Source organism: Petaurus breviceps, unplaced genomic scaffold, assembly GCF_028583685.1.
Source record: "Petaurus breviceps papuanus isolate PSGF00001 unplaced genomic scaffold, PetGlider_PUasm1.0 90925, whole genome shotgun sequence".
In the NCBI taxonomy this organism is placed as follows: Eukaryota; Metazoa; Chordata; class Mammalia; order Diprotodontia; family Petauridae; genus Petaurus; species Petaurus breviceps.
Window position 1 is genome coordinate 836600 of NW_027187380.1, and position 17755 is coordinate 854354.

General features: G+C 37.8%; 1 protein-coding gene across 1 annotated transcript in view; it reads right to left on the bottom strand.

The window, feature by feature from the left end:
* Positions 1-17755, bottom strand: part of DNAH17 (dynein axonemal heavy chain 17) — a 280684-nt gene that overhangs the window by 223979 nt on the left and 38950 nt on the right. Inside the window, exons 17-24 of the mRNA XM_069076039.1 lie at positions 13603-13746; positions 11030-11212; positions 8735-8989; positions 7993-8162; positions 6861-7083; positions 4576-4692; positions 3976-4062; positions 1697-1849 (exon numbers count right to left, since the gene is read on the bottom strand). Of these exons, the coding sequence (XP_068932140.1) occupies positions 1697-1849; positions 3976-4062; positions 4576-4692; positions 6861-7083; positions 7993-8162; positions 8735-8989; positions 11030-11212; positions 13603-13746 (1332 nt within the window). The remainder of the gene's footprint in view (positions 1-1696; positions 1850-3975; positions 4063-4575; positions 4693-6860; positions 7084-7992; positions 8163-8734; positions 8990-11029; positions 11213-13602; positions 13747-17755) is intronic.

The window sequence follows — 17755 nt, forward strand, 5'->3', positions numbered from 1 at the left end:
CCCCCCCCCCCCGTGAAACGCACGCCGCGCTCCGAGCTGCATCCAATCAGAGCTGCAGCAGTGAGCGCGTCATCCTGTTCTTCCCCAGTGATTTGCTTGCTGGTACATATTTTTGTTCACATTTACCTGTTTATTAAAATTGCTGTCAATGTTCATTAAAATAAACCCTCCCCTGAAAATAAGCCCTCTGGTGTTTTTCTGTCCCAAAAAATTAATAAGACAGTGTCTTATTATCGGGGAAACATGGTATCCCAGGTTTCAGAGGTTTTGTGGGCCCAGAGTTCTGGAATCAGGCACTGCTGCTGCTGCCGCTGCTGCTTCCACCACCCCAGGGCACAGAAGTTTCCCATTGACCTTCTATGTTGTCTTTGGTGTTTGTGGATGGAGAAGTCTGGCAACTGCCACAGATGTCAGTGATTCAGTCCCCCAAGACCTGTTCTGGCTCTGTCTGTGCCTGTGTGGTCCATGCCAGACTTTGCTTTGCTTCCAGCTTGGTGTGATATACCCTTCCCGTTGACCTTCCAGGCTCTCTTGGGCTGGAGACATCTTTTACTCTGTCATTTTGTGGGTTCTGTAGCTCTAGAATTTGTTTAGAGTAATTTTTTATAGGCATTTGGAAGGGTTTAGAGGAGAGCTCAAGCAAGTCCCTGTTTTTACTCTGCCATCTTGGCTCTGCTTCCCCAATAAGTTTCTTAAATTCAAAATACATACAGAACTAACTCAAATATATAATACCAAAAGTCATTCCATAATAAATGTAGTCAAAGAAGATGAACAAACAGTTCTTCAAAGAATAGTAGACTACTAACAACCATATTAAACACTGCTTTGAATAATGGCAATAAGATAAATATAAATAAAACAACTTTAAGGTTTTACCTCATGCCCAACAAATTGTCAAAATAACAAAAAATGGGAATAGTCAAGATTGGAGCACCTGTAGAAAGACAGGTACATTAATAATTATTGGTGGAATTGTGAATTGGTTCAATTATTCTAAAAAACAGGTTAATTTATGTGCAGAATGACCAAAATGTCCATACTCTTTAATCCACTGGTAGGCATATACCTCCAAGGAGGTCAATGATAAAAATAATATATATAAATATATATATATATATAATATATATAAATAATATATATATCAAAATATTTATAGTAGCACTGTTATAGTAGAAAAAAGCTGAAAAATAGTAGATCAATGAAAAATAGACACTAAAATGATAACTTAAAGAAATGATGAATCTGATGAATACAGAAAGATGTGTGGAAGACATATGACTTGATACAAAATCAAGGGAACAAGAACAGGAAGACAATATATGTAAGTATTACAACAATGTAAATGGAAAGGACAACAAGGAAACAATTGAAAATGAATGCTGTGTGATCAAAAAAGAGATATGAGAATGTGCCTCCCTTCTTTGCAGAGGTGGGAGATTATGGGTATAAGTATAATGTTGTAGTTGGTTAACTTTCCCTGAACTGTTTGTTTTCTTTTTTCTTTTTTAAAATAAGTGATGGCAAGGAAATGAAGATGATATAAAAATAAATGATATCCATAAAAATATTTTTTAAGAGAAATTAAACCTAAAGTTGAATCTAACCTATAAAATTTCCCACCTCTGAACTAGATTGATCGAATAAAATTACAATAAACATCTACTTGCTTCATGATACCAATCCAATCACTTACCATGACGATCATATCCCAGAGCTCTTTCAACAGGCGAACCTCCTTGTGACAGGCTTTAAGTTGTTTATAATCTGGAACTGACACTTCAAACAAACCAGCTGACTTGGAAAGTTGTTCCATGATGCCTTCCATAGCTGCAATACTTTTTTGTTGCTAGAAATAAAAGAGGAATGCTATGAACAATATTTAAAGGTTCCATTACTTCCCAAATCAATTTTTGACCAAAGACCAATGTTTTCAAACTAATTTGGCTATGAAGGACTTTGGAGATTAAACTATGTTGGCAGAACACAATAAATACTGGTCTGGATGGTGGTTTGAAAGTATTCTATACTTTGAAAGTATTCTATACCCCCAGAATAAATGAGATTTGGAGAAATTTTGGAATAAAATCAAGAGAATTAAACCTATTTCACAATGAAAATATTGTCATATGTAGTACTTTTGATACATATATAATTTCAAATTTGATATTTTAGAGGTAAAATTTTCAACAGCATTATAATTTTTTTCCATGAAACTCCTATTCACATCACAAAATTCCACAGAACAGAATTCTTTGCTGTTTCATTTTCCCATGAAATAGTTCCTTTTCCTTGTCATGCTGTTTTTTTTCCCCAAATAATTCAGGCTATGATTCTCATTAAACAAGTACCATATCTAGTCCCATCTTCTGTATGATCCCCAAGTATACCAAATTCTGTGGGAAAACTATGCTGAATGAACAAGTCTTAGCCCTGAGTTTTCATCTCCCTCTTCCTCTTGTTATCAATGTGGCAATAATGACATTCTTTTTTAGAACCTCCACTGAGGGTAGCAAAGGCAGGAAAAGTAGGGACAATTTAGATCTATTAATTTGCCTAATTATTCCTGGCTTGCATTAAACAAACAAAGTAGTCAGGCAAAGGGCAATTAAGTACTAGCCAAAAGAGGGGTTGGCATTACTGAAGGGATTCTGGCTATCCATCTTCTCCCTGTCCCACATGACCACTTCCTCCTCCTTCTGGTGCCAATTGGGTTTCATTTCACTGCCAAAATTTCTGAATATGGAAGGTAGATAGTAGCAAAAAGCATTGTCTCAATTCACATTCTAGGGGCCTGCAGGTAATAAACTGATGTCCTTTGGGAGAAATGAACTTTCCTGGCATAAACAAATTTCAAGATAATAAATAAATTGTAAGTAAAGTACACTAGTGTCCATGTTAATGGGATCCAAATGGCAATAGTGTGTCCCTGGATTTGGGGTAGAGTCAGATTATTTATGGGATCTAATAAGGGTCCTGATCAGTTCCAGAAAAATCTTGGAACATATCTGGGAGGAAAAAAAAGCCAAAAAAAAATCCCCTTTTCCCCTTCCTGATTAGAGAGCTTAAGTCAGGTTCATCCTCTAGGAGTTTTCTGGATCAGGATTTATGAAAGTTACCTAAGTCTGCTCCATTTTAAACACATACATCCATCAACATGACTTCTATTTAACTCAATGATGCCAATTTCAGAGGACATCTCATGGCTCCAATACACTTGTGGGATTTGGAACTAGAAGGGATCCTTAGAGTTTATGTGGTTCTCAACCTTTTTTATGCCATGGATCCCCTCCTCCACTACCCACACATACACTCTGGATGTCCGGTGAAGCCTATAGGCACCTTTTCAGAATAACGTTTAAACCTATGTTCATAACTGAAGAAAGTGCTATATTTCAGCTAAAGGTTAGTGAAAACAAAGGTTTTTTTTTTACATCCAAGTTTCATGTACCCCACTAAAATGGGGAACCTAGGTTAAGAATCTTTAATGTAGACCAAATCCCCATCCAATTTACAGAGGAGGAAAAAGTTGAAAGGAGGTTAAATGACTTATGTAGAGTCACTTAGCTATTAAAGATCAGAAACAGGAGTTTAACTCAGATTCTCTCACTATAATTCCAGAGCTCATTCTTCTATATCCCATTTTTTAGGAAGAATGACACAGAAGGCTATGAGGTGCTCTCAGAAGTTGGGGGGTTGGAAAGAGAAATGAGAGATATAATTTATTAGATTTCTGAAATATGGTCATTTCCTCTCTTCAAGCTAATTCCACTTGTCCTTGGCCCAATTTATAGACACTCACATTTGCACAGAAATAAATATTCTGACTCTGAGGTCAGACAAATTTATCCTCACCTATGTACTCAGAAGAATTAAAACATAAAAGAATTAAGAAACAATACAGAACGTCACTTTTCATTGTCATAAATCATTGGCAGAAGGATGGTTACATCCTTGTGCCTTTGAATTAAATACCTTATTCAGGGATTTGTAGGGTGCAGGATCTGTAAAAGAAAAGGGGGCTTCTCGTCTGAATACTTCCCTAAATTCATGCTGCTTGAGCTAAAAGGAAAAAGAAAATATGAACTTTAGATTTCAAACAAATGACGAAATGAACTAAACAGTCCAGTTTATATAGTTTGTCATTACAAATTAAATGCCATGTGACCAGCAGGTTCTGAGAGCTGTATACTTCTAATCAACAGTGCTGTTACTAAAGTAGGGAAACCAGAGTTTCACCCAAGATAGTGACATTTAGTGGAACTGACAGCCTTTAGATTCCAGGGTTATAAAAACAATGGGGCTTACCATCTACTTAACAAAAATAATTAGTTAAAATTGGACACTATAAGGTGGCAAGTACTTCAGCCTTCCTTTGTTCATACCATGATTAAACCCCTTGGTGGGTTCTCTCTCTCTCCCCTCAACTGAATTTCCCTTCAAAAAGGTGATCTGAGAACATTTTGTGATGCTATATGCACCTAGGTACATTTTGTGAAACTTGCCCTAAGCATTAAAAAAAGACAGTTATGACTCTTCCTAATAGAATTTTCCCCATGAGACAAAGAGTGGTACCTCAAATTGTTGGCATTTTCTTCTAATTATATTCACTTCATTGGCCTGTAGAGGAGCCACATTTTGTTTGACTTGAATAGATAATTTCTTTGTATTGGTCCACTGCTCTGGTAGTTCCTGGAAGAAATAATGAATAAGGAGATTACCTTTAAAATCAGTTGTGTTACTCCCCACAACAGATAAAGGAGAGTTTTCTTTTCTCTAATACTTAATGATTATATACATAACAAAAGCTAGAATCATATTCATCAAACACTATTTTAATCATGTTGAACCACTATTTGAGGTCCTGGGTTAACAATCTATCATATCAACTCCAAACTCTTTCTGAATTCCAACACCCTCAAACAACTTGTCCTAATTCTTGTATCTCACCAATCTTACCTCCCTTTCACCCCATTCATAGATTTTGCACATTGCAAAAATGCTTACCATCCTTCACATGTGAAAAGGTCATTTTTTTCCATTTGCCTTTTTTAAAAAAAATCTTGAACATAGTAACCATCAACAAACATATTACACAAATAAGAATAAAAACCAATCATATATGAAATTAGATTTCCAAAATTTATGGTGTGTTACACACACACTTTCAACCATAACATTTTATATAATTGTTCCAAACTGGTTTAATTTGATGTTTCCTACACCCAACTCATCTTAAAATGAGTTTTCCAACACCTTTCCAACACCCACTCATCTTAAAATCCCTAGCTTTCTTCAAAGCAACTCTTAGCTGCTATTTCTTATATTAAGCAGCAGATGGTGGTGTTGAACAAGGCAGACTGAACTGTCAATGTGCTGGCCAAGTTAATAGAGAACTCTCTTTATCTTTCCTTTATGAAGGTATAGTTTTAGTTCATTCCTCTCTCATCCTCTGAGCTTTCTTTTAAAACTCCAATGGCATTTCTGTAATTCCAGCTACTCCAGCATCTGGAGAGTTTGGGAATTCTGAGTCCCCAAGAGGCAGAGGTCACTAGGCTGCTGAAAGAGGTTCAGGTCAGAAAATGAAGGTCAAAGATTCCCTACCAGTCAGCTGCATATTTAGCACTGATTGACTAGTAGCAGGGATACCTAGATACTTAGATAAGGAGACCCAGTCTCAAAAAACAAAACAAAACAAAAAAGAAACCCAGTGCGCGCGCGCACACACACACACAAGCAGCTGCCAATGATTTGAAAGTGAAAGTAAAATTACCCATGCAAACCGTTTACAATGCAGGACCTTTTATTAGTTCACATATCAAGTGGAATCTGTCCTCTAATATAATTCTCCTTCTCTCTACAATGCACTATAATCTCAGTTAAATGTGCAGCTCAAACCTCCATCCTTTTTTTTTTACTGGCAAATTCAAATTAAGCTTATGAAACCTCAATATTTGAAATCTGCTTCCCTTTCAAGTTTGTCTTCCATTCATTACAAAATTCATTACAATTTTCACTGCTAACATCCAAGTAAGCAGTTTTGGCACAGATTTAAAAGGCCAGTCTGATTTTAATACATTTTCACCTGCATATAGAGAAAACCACCATTTACAGAGACAGTTGTTCTCAAAGAAGCTACAGAGGGGGAAGGGGAATAAAAACATGGCTCCCTTCCTTTCTATTCAATTTTATGCTAGAGAATGAGTAAAGCAAGGGAAGAAATGGGTGAAGAAAACAGGGGAATTGATCTCAGCACCCAGGAAAGCATAGCAGGGATCTCAGATGGTTTCTGGCAGCCTCTTGAATATCTGTCCTTGGTTCCCCAAGGCTTGCTCTTCTCACTGAAGTGACAGTCCTGTCAGCCTTCAGGACAACCAATGATGACAAAATTGAGCAACTAGACTCTGGCTGTGATGCTGCTCTGTTTCTAAATTCCACTATTTCCCACCTGTACATCTAGGTCAAAGTCTCTGGTCCCTTCTTCTTCTACCCCCACCATCTCTACTCATTTATTGCTACTCTTCTTCCAATATTATAGCTGCCATCTATGGCATCTAGCTTAATGGGGATATGGGAAAAGCTTTTTTCCCTCTCTTTTCCTTCTCAGTCTAGAACAATTTGAATTAGATTTGCATGATTCTCAGGCAAATACATTAATATTAGTCCTTGTTGGGGGCACCCTACCCACAACCAGAAGTCTGTAAGGCAATACAGAAACCATATCTCACACTTCTCTTGTGGGGTGCTCAGTGCCTGTCACAGCACTGCCCACACAGTAGGTGCTAAATTATTTGTTGTTTGATTATATGAATATATTCATTATCCATGTAATCCAACTGGTTAACAACCAGATACCTCACCTGTAACTTCATGTGTATTTCTTCTGGCATCTCCTCTCCATAGGTCTTTAGTAGTTCAATAGTTTGCTTCAGAGGTTCAAACATGTTGTCTGTTGCTACCTGTCTCTCTTTGACCTTCATTAAATGCCCCATGACTGATACAAGACCATCATAATCACCTTCTTTTAGAGGCTTTGTTAAACCTGCTCTGGCTACTTTCATGAAAGCTTCCAGATCAGCCAGGCTAAAAAACAGTAATTTGTAAAGTAGTCAATAATCTTTGTGACTCATAACCGAACAAGTACCAAAGGAAAATTAAAATGGATAATGGGGCAAAGAGATATCCAGTTAGGAAAGCAGAAAAATGGACCCAAGCCAAGTAGAAAGCATTGGTGTTGACAGGAGTACATATCTAGAAGGTATCCATTTATTTTAATGGAGTGTTCTTTGCAGACAATAAGTAGATTAGGGTGGGAAAGTCTTACATGCATGGGGGACAACAGCTGAACAATGAACAGAGTGAAAGCTTCAGATCATTGGGATGAGGAAGTAATAGCCTCTGGCTGGAATGGCTAGATGAACTGGACCTCTTGGCTCCTTGGTCTGAACTCTTCCACTTGACTGGAGGTATGCTGTCTTTAGAGCAGGGTGAGGTCTCAGACACCAGGATCCTATCACCAAGCCTCATCCTCCCACAGGTTCAATCTCCTACCTTTACCTTAGAGCAGATTCTGGGCAACACCCTCCACACCTCATCTCCCTTAGTGAAATGTTGAGACTAGGCCCTGAAACCAGATGTCTCCAATCTAGAGCTTTTAGAATTTCTACCTTGAATTCCTTTTTTTGGATTAGCCTAATGACCTGACCTAATAAATATTTGCCTTCCCTACTTTGGAGAGATTGTCCAATAATTGTAAGTGGAATCATAGAATACTATGGTTTCTCAGGTATCTCAAAAGATTGAGGGCCTCTCATTTTGCAGATAATGGAACTACAAGAATGATGACAGAATTTATACTGCATAGGTATCTATCTCTTCAGAGCAGGATGGGATTCTAAGACATCTCAGAAGACTAACGAGTTTTCATTTTCAAGACAGACATCATTCATCAAATGAAGGAGAATATAAATGAAGAATATCAGAACAACCTACCTATTAGTAACATGGTCAATCAGATGCTGCTTAAACATCAGGCTCCACCGTTTAATGATATTGAGAAGGGCTTGTTTAAATGGACGGCAATCACTCTGTAACCAACCATTAAATACTTTGCTGTTCTCAAACTTGGAGACTTCCTCATAAAGCTTCTCATAAGAATCAATCTGAAAAGTATACATCAGTATCACATTAGAACTGTAAAATGAACTAGTGATTTTCTTAGAGAGCACAGAGAATTAGAATCTTTGGAGTGTGGCTTCAATATGGAGTTGGGAGGGGCAGTATTCATAGATAGCCTGGACCTGCATCATCCCAAGAGTCTAGGGTGAGTCTTAAAGTATGTAGAGTATAGGTAATAGACTACAAACAACTCCTAATTATCCATGTTGGTGAAATGGGATAGTGACACAAGTAAATTTTTGAAAAACTCAGATAATTAAGAAATTATTTTCATTTGTCTTGAAATGACTTGTAGCATTTTTTTCTTTTCTAATTATGTTGGGCTAATATTAAAAATTAATTTGTATTCCCTAAGCAAACCCTATTTGCTGGAGCATAGAAATATTTTGAGTTGCAGGGGAAAAACAGTACCAGATTAGAAATTTCTATAGATAACCTACAAGGTAGATAAGTCACATATAAAAGTGACTTGGAGTTATTTGGATACTCTCCCCAACATCAATAATGATTTTTAAAGTCCTGCTTGGTGCCTTGATTGTTGTCTTTTTAATATTACCTGCTGCTGAAATTGTGCTAGAGTTGGGGGTGTTTTGGGGAGGCTTTCTTCAGCATGAGCATCTAGCTCTTCTGCTGTGAACATGCGTCCGTAAGTCAAGAAGTGCTGCATGAATTCACGGAGGTTATCCATCCATAAGTAAGAATATTTCTCAAAAGAATCTTGGTACTCCTCAGCCTGCTTCATGGCAGTATAAACTTGGCTTGTGACTTCTTCTCTCATTTCTAACAGGTCAGAATTGTCTTCTAGGTCACTCTGAAAGGAGAAAGGCAAGGAAGTAAATAGATGAAAGTGGTGCCCACATTCACGGTTCAAGTTAGCTTTTATTTTCTTCCCTTGGGAATTTGCTTTTAATCAATGAAAAGGCTTACTGATAGCCTTAAAAATTGAAGTAGGAGATTTTTTTAAAGTTAAAATAATCCTCAGGGAGCAGTCAGTATGGTGGGCCTTATCCTTTGTTTGATGGAAAGAGATGGAGCTGGCTATGTGAGCTCTTACATGCAGAATGTCACAACGGTTCTTGACATAAGCTGGTTAGATCAGGCTCCTTCATCCCAAGGAAGTGACACACAGAAACAACTAGAATGACTGATGAATGAATATACATGAGAGCAGCCACTGTGGCTTTTCTGCCTCCCCCAGGCTATTGATTGTTCGTGATCCCATTTGGGGTTTCCTTTGCAGAGCTACTGGAGTGGTTTGCCATTTCCTGCTCCCACTCATTTTATAGATGAGGAAACTAAGGCAAACAGGATTTTCCCAAGATTTCCCAGCTAGTAAGTATCTGAGGTCAGATTTGAACTTAGGAAGATGAGTCTTCCTGACTCCAGGCCTGGTACTTTATCCATTGCACCACCTAGCTGCCCCTTTGTGTACTTGAGTATAAAAGTACATGGAAGTCCATAAGCCATACAGTGGTTGTATTATATCCAAGTAGAGACAACCTTCTGAGAGCACTTACACTCGCAGTTTCATTTTCCTAGAGCAGACAAAGATGGGGGTCAGGGGGTCACAGAATGTGACAAAAGAATATAACAATTGGGAAGAGATTAAGCATTTATATAGTGCTTACCATGAGCCAGGTACCTCACTAAGAGATTTTACAGATATTATCTCATTGGATCCTCACAATAACCATCTTAGGTAGGTACTATTGTAATCTTCATTCTACAGTTGAAGAAACTGAGGCCAACAGTGTAAGGGACTTACCCAGCTTCACACAAGTAATCTGAGGGGGGAGCTGCCAGTTGCCTCTAAATAAACTCTGTAGCTAGTTTAAGGTGGATGTGGTTATATCTCCGTTCCTTTAAATCTTCAACCTGATTAGAATTATTCTGCCTCTGAATAAACTTGAACCTACAATACCCAAAGTGGTCTGAGGGGCAGGTAGGAAGAGTATTGAACCAATAGACAGATCAAAGCAGTCATCCTGCATCAGCTAAAACAGAGCTATTTTCAGGGAGCTATTTAGGCTATTAGAAGGTTGAAAGAAGGCAGGAAGGGGAATTTTTCTCTCATTCATGTTCAGGTATGTGTGTTGCTTGATTGTTCCTGAAGGGAAGAGGATGATAACAGCTCAGTTTCATAGCATCAATAGATTTAGAGCTGGAAGTTACTATAGATTTAATCTACCTTGACTTCAATTTCCTCATATGGAAAATGGCTCTTGAGGTCTCACTTCTGTGCAGAGCTAAGAGTATCTCTCCAATATAGGGATATCCCTTTGTATTGTAGTCTTTGCTATACACCTACTCAGTAAATACCCTTTTGTAAAAGCAAATGGATATTGGAGCAATGTCAACTGGTAAATAAAATACCTGGGAGCACATTGGCCGGGGACTTGGGAGCAAAGTACTAAAAAACCCTGTCCCCAATCCCTTGATCATAGGTGTCAACCTTGTGGTCCACTGGCCACCTGTGGTGGCAAAACTCATTAAAATATAATTGGGAGATATTTAACGACGACAACAAAAAATACAACATAGATAATATCATTTGAGATTTCTTAAGTCACTATGTGACTGCTTCTATTTAAATTTGACATGACACCACTGCCCTAGAACCCCAAGGAAGAAACAGTCAGCGTCTTCTGGGGTCTCAGCTTACAATGTGAATGGAAGCTGGGGAAGTGGGCCAAGAACTGACACCTAAGTCCTTACTGACATATATACATATATATATATATATGTATGTGTATGCATATGTGTATATATGTATGTGTATGTATATGTGTGTATATATGTATGTATATGTGTGTATGTATATATATAACAGTTGGATTAAGGAAAAGCTCACCTTGTAACTCAGTTTGCCTTTTGCCAGTCGTGGAATCAGTTTAGCAGAGTTGTATATGTCATTTATCAGACTCTCTATCAGAGTCAAGAAGCCACTTTCTATTCCAATTTCCAGAGACGGATTGTATGTTAACACATCTTCATCTAGTTCCATCCTCACTTCAAACAGAGGAGCAACAACTTCCTGAGAACAATTGATCCCCAGGATTATTTTCTTTGATAGAATGGGTCTATTTACTTCTAACTTTATATGTCATTCCACTTACAGTAGCTTCTCAATGATCAATGGTCAGATAATCCATTTTGTGAAATATCTATAACCTTTTTTTTAAGCTCTAAGCCAATTTGGTTCCACTTTCAGAAATTCTGCTAGATTGCTTTTCCCCAACACACAGATTAGAGTTTATTCAGGGAATGTAGACTCAGTGTCAGCATAAGCAAAAGAATTCACAGAATAAGTCTACTGCAAAAATGACTATATTTGCATTTGTGATGAGATAGAAATGAATTTTATATTACCTGGGATTATTTTAAATGCTTATTTGCACTTTATTAATAATAATACTTGGAAATTCCATAAAGGTATTCATGTAGCACTCTTAAGTTTGCAATTGTTGCAATTTCAGTCGTGTCCAACTCTCCATGACCCTACATGGAGTTTTCTTGGCAAAGATACTGGAATGATTTGCCTTTCTTTCTCCAGCTCATTTTATAGATAAGGAGCTAAGGCAAATAGGGTTAAGGGTTCAGAGTCATATAGTTAATAAATATCTGAGTCTGTATTTGAACTCAGGAAGATAAGTCTTACTGATTCCAAGACCAGTACTCTATCCACTGCTCTTTCACAAAGTTGGCAAGCTTCATGTATGTATATGTGTATGTGTGCATACACACATGTGCAGAGGCATACAGAAACACATGCTATATCTACATACGTGTACATACACACATCTATATGCATGTATATACACATACACGTGTGCTCATGCACACATCTATATCTACATGCATGTGGATATGCATATACATAATCTCATTTAATTCTCATCAGAGTCCTGTAAGGTACTGCAAATATAATTATCTCCATTTTTAATTGAAGCAACTGATGCTCAGTCACACAGCAAATAAGTAAAAGAAGCAAGATGTGAACCCAAGTCTTCCTGAATTGCCTAGTACAGCAATTATTGTGTCATGCTGTCTTTCAAGAGTGCAAACAGGGCTAAAATTTAGACCAGGCTGACTTAGAGAGGGTTACTGAGAGTCACTTGCATTTCCCTTTTCCCAGCATGTGCTAGTGTGTTATCTTCATGGCAGAAAGCACACCTGAATGGCCTCAGTAATCACTGGCTGGAGATACTGTATTTCACCACATAATCATTACACCCTATTTTTTTAGTCCAAAAATTGGTTTATAATCTTTTAGTCAGTAATCTTTACATGGTATAATCCTGTTCCTCACGCTCACTTAAAAAGTAAACAGAGCAGCAATGTATTCATCAGTGGCACATGGATATGCATTTATCTCTTGCACATTGCAAACCCTGAGCCTAGAATTCTCAATGTATATGCATTGTCAGTATTCAACTTTAACATATATTCACAAGTATTTTGTGCATCTTAATCTTGTACCAAAGACAGTTTAGTAATAAATGATTTTTAAGCAATATTGGCACAATTTTTTAAAGCTTCACATAATAGTCACATTCCCACATTTTTTGAGTCAATTTTGTCATAAAATATGTAACAATTATGCGGTGAAATATGGTACTTTACTAATTCCCTCTTCCCAATGAAATAGAACCTAAGTTGAAAATTCAGCTTTCTTTTCTAATTGTTTGACATAGTTTTCATGCTGATGTAAGCAGCTAAGTAGCTATTTCCAAAGTAATAAAGAACACTCTTAAGTAACTTCCACTTCATTTAAAAAAGTCTCTTGTTTTATTTATCCTGATGACTGAATTGGTAGGTGAAAGCATTCCCTAATGATCAGTACCAGATTATCCAATTAGCCTACTAGGTTCATGCCCAGAGGTTTTCATGTGTTTAACAATCCCTGAAACTCCCTGAGTGGGAGTAGAAGAGGAAGAGGAAGAGGAGGGACCCTTGACTCAGAGATCCTTCCCTTTACAAACCATATCACTTTAACTTGCCTACCCCAAAAGGCACTAGAATAGAAATACAAAAACCAAATCAGCAGTTTACACCACTGACCTTCTAAACAAAAAGTGAGAAGACTAAATATTCAAGACCTTAGGAGCATAACTAAGAGGGTGACATGGGACCCACTTAATGTTTATAAGAGCCAAGATTAATAGAAAAATGGAAAAGAAGTGCAATTAAGAGCCTCTAATTTCCTTTACCTCTCTGAGACTCTAGGAATCAGAGAGCACTCAACCTCACTGGCCCTGTAGTGGTGAGAGACAGAGAAAGGGCTACAGGGGTGTTTGGGGGCCCCAGAGGGTCTTAATGCACCATTGGTTTTAGGTATTCTAGAAATAACTTTTGTTAAAGTCAATTTTTATAAATCTATCATTAACATCTCCTTCGAAACAAAAGAACATTTTCAAAACTTACATCTGTTACCATGTTGCTCAGAAGATACTGTAGAGATTTGCGAATAAATTGCTCAAATCCTTCTAAGACCATAACATCAATATAATCTACATATTCCTTCCAAGATTCAGATGTTGTGTCAGCTCGAAATAATTCTGCATTTTCCTGGGAAAGGAATTTATCTAAGTTATTAAATCAGCATTTTTATTCAGAGGAGGGAGGGACGTACCGATAGAGCAACAGTTTTGAGTGACTCATAAATATCCCTGAGTACAGGCCTTGACTCCAAAGGATTTCTGCCAACCCCTGTTTTGGGCCTTATCTGGCCTTAGGATTGGAGTGTACATACACAGTTGGAGCTCACCTGAAATTGGAGCACTGAGTTCACTTTGTCTTCTTTAGCATAAACCCACACAATCCTCTATCCGTTGCCTGGCTGAGGGGGTGCCCAGGATGCTACTAATGCAAAATAGTGGTTTTGTTTGAAGCCAAGGCAATTATGACTCCATGGTTGAAAGTGTGCGTCCTATATCCTTTTTTGTGGGAAATAAGAGTTCCCAAAATGGTTTCTGTACATCTGGAGATGTACCATCAGTAAGCCCTATATTATTCCTGGCTCCATTCATTCTCCAGACTTCTACTATTTCCTCTACCTCCTCTCCAGCAGCCTTCTCACCCTAGAGATGCCTCCACCCTATTTTTCTGAAATGGTAACTCTAGTTCAGATCTCCATTTTACAAGGGGTTCAGACCATGCTTTACTCCCCTCTTTATGTTGTATTCCCCCAATAGAATGTAAGCTCCTTGAAGGCAGGGCCTGTGTGCTTGTATTTACATCCCTAATGCTTAGTAAATGCTTGCTTGCTTGCTATCTGTCTCCCCCTCCCCACCACCCCACTTCTCCCTCTTTTTCCTTCTCTCTCCATATATATACATATACATATATATGTTTATATACACATATAAATATATATATATTTATGTATACTATATGTGTTTGTGTATGTATATACACACAGATATAAATTCATGTGAAATTTTGTCTACACTTCTTAAAATTCCACTCTATCACAGTGATCAAGGTACCAAGGGTCACCATGAGTAGGGCTGCCCCTCTACAAGATGAGGAAATAGATGAAACTCTGTCCCTTCATTGCCTTCTGACACCCTTCTTTGGTATCATTTCCCCTTTCCCCTGCACACATCACACACCCTTCCTGTCACTCAGTGTCTTCTTGCTTCCCTTGATGATGTTTCTTTGCCTCAGTATGTTCTCCCCTATTGGGGCTTGTGTTCTGGATTTACTTCCAGATCTAATCCTCTATGAAATTCTATGTCTTAGGTTACCCTCCTCAGGAATCCAAGATGTTTTACCTCCCCAGTTGGATTTTTGGCAGGGTCTTCTGGAGCTAATGCCTGCACTGTTCAGGATTGGGAGACTTCTGAAGGAAAAAAAAGCACTTTTTTTTTCAGGTGGGGTGGAGGTTGTCTCTGCTTCAGGACCCAAAATCTCAAGAAAAAAGCCCAAGGAATGTCTTGAGGCCTACAGGAAATTTTCTTGTTTTACACAATAGTGGAAAATCCCACACACTCATCATTATATTCAAAAATACCACCCCAGTTCAAATGTAAGCACTGTGGCATGACCTATACAGAGCAAGCCATGAAAAGTCCCAAGATGTTTGGTTACTCAACATGGCATCTGGATATAGAACTTTAGAAGTTCAACCTCTATTTTTTACAAATGGGGAAACTTGTTTTTGCTCAAACAAGATCAATGCAGTTAGAATCAGAAGGGAAGCATTTAAATGGAAACAAAAAGTCTTGGCAGCAAATTTATCTGATGTCCAGATTATATATATGGAATTGATACAAATACAGGCAAATAATTGACAATAACATAAAAGACCCTAAATCACTAAGTATAAAAGAAATACAAATTAAAACAACTCTGAGGTTTTACCTCACACTTGTCAGATTAGCCAAGATGATTAAAAAAAAAAAAGCAAAATGACAATTATTGGAGAGGCTGCAAGGAAACAGGCCTACCAATCAACTGTTGGTGGAGCTATGAACCAATCCAATCATTTTGGAAAGCAATCTGGAACTATACCCCAAAAAGTCACTCACCTGAATACCTCAAAGAAAGAGGAAAAAGACCCATATGTATGAATTTTCTTTTAATAGAAACACTTTCTATTGTAGCAAAGGGCTAAAAACAAAGTGAGCACCCATTAATTGGGGAGTGGCTGAACAAATTATGGTATCTGAATGTAATGGGATATTATTGTACTGTGAGAAATGACAAAAGGGATAAATTCAGAGAAACCTGGGAGGAAGTGTGAACAGAACAGAGTGAACAGAACCAGGAGAACAATTTGTACAGTGGTTACAACATTATAAAGGAAAATAGCTGTGAAAAATGTAAGAACTATGATCAATGCAATAACCAATCAGGACTAGAGAAGAATGATCATGCTTCCCACTTCTTGTTAGAGAGGTGATGGTGTACAAATAAAGAATGAGATGTTCATTTTTAGCTGCAGCCAGTGTATAGATTTGTTTTGGCCATACTCCTTTGTTACAAAGAAGGGCTTTGGAGGTGGGAAAGCAATGGGACAATGGGGGAGTATAATTAATGTGATACCAAAACAAAGGGGGGGAGAAAGAGAGAGAGAGAGAGAGACAGAGAGAGAGAGAGAGAGAGAGAGAGAGACAGAGAGACAGAGAGAGAGACAGAGAGAGAGACAGAGACAGAGAGAGACAGAGACAGAGAGAGACAGAGAGAGAGGGAGGGAGGGAAGGAGAGAGAGACAGAGACAGAGAGATACAGAGAGATAGAGAGAGACAGAGAGAGAGAGAGACAGAGAGAGACAGAGAGACACAGAGAGAGAGACAGAGACAGAGACAGAGAGAGACAGAGAGAGAGGGAGGGAGGGAAGGAGAGAGAGAGACAGAGAGAGACAGAGAGAGAGAGAGAAGTATAAATGAAACATTTAAAAATACATAGAAGGAAGTAGGGTAGACAAGCAGGGTAGTATTGAAATTACTGTATTAGATTTAATATATCTTTTAATATATATATTTAAAACAATCTTTATGTAAAAGATTTACAGGGTCATGTATAATCTTTTGAGAAATGTTCTTTGTATATGGGAAATGTTCATGTTTATTGATGTTTGCCCAAATCATAGTAATAAAAAGAGGAAAAAAAACTTTTTTAAATGAAGAATCTAGAACACATAGAGATAAAGTGATTTGCTCAATGATGAGCTAATTGACCTAATACTTTCTAGTGTGGCATCATGATACTGTGCTAGCTTTGGATTTGGAAAAAAATGGGTAAAAATTCTGCTCCATCTAATTACTAGTGGTGTGACCCTGAACAAGTGACTTAACTTTTCTGAATCTTGGTTTCCTCATGTCTAAAACAGGAACAACAACAACAAGCCTGCTTCTGTCACACAGCTGTTGTAAGGATTAAGTAAGATAATGCGGGTGAAGTGCTTTCCATGTATGTACATGTGGGAGCTATTCCTAACTGTTGCTGCTGTTATCAGGGGGTGTCTCACTTTAAGGCAGATCGGTAACTTGCTCCAGGCTACACATGTAGCAGCAGAGTCAGCATTTGAAAAACCTCCATGTCCATTGTTCTTTCCACTACATTTGTCTTGGGCCTTCTCTTTCTGTGCGCCAGTAGAACAAGACCTACCAACCCCTGTGAGAATGTGCTTTGCCTATTTCAACTTATAAGATTTGTCAACTCTATATGAAGCTGTTTCTGCCATCAGAACAATTAGCAGGATGGCTTCCATGAGTGAGAATTATTTACTATCTTTAAGATTTTAAAACATGCTAACCTGAATTTTCATGACAATTGTTGATTTAAAAAAATAAGTTTACTGAGTGATTTGAATTAAAGCTCAAGACTGAGGCAATGTTGTACACTGGAAAAACATTGGCTTGGGAATTGAGGTTTACTATTGAGTTATTTTTCAGTTGTGTCTGACTATTTGGTGACTATCATGACTTCATGACGGCATTTAAGATTTTTCTGCAAGGATAGTAGAGTGGTTTGCCATTTCTTTCTCCAGTTCATTTTACAGATGAGGAAACTGAAGCAAAGAGGGTAAAGTGACTTACCCAGGGTCACATAGTTAGTAAGTATCTGAAAC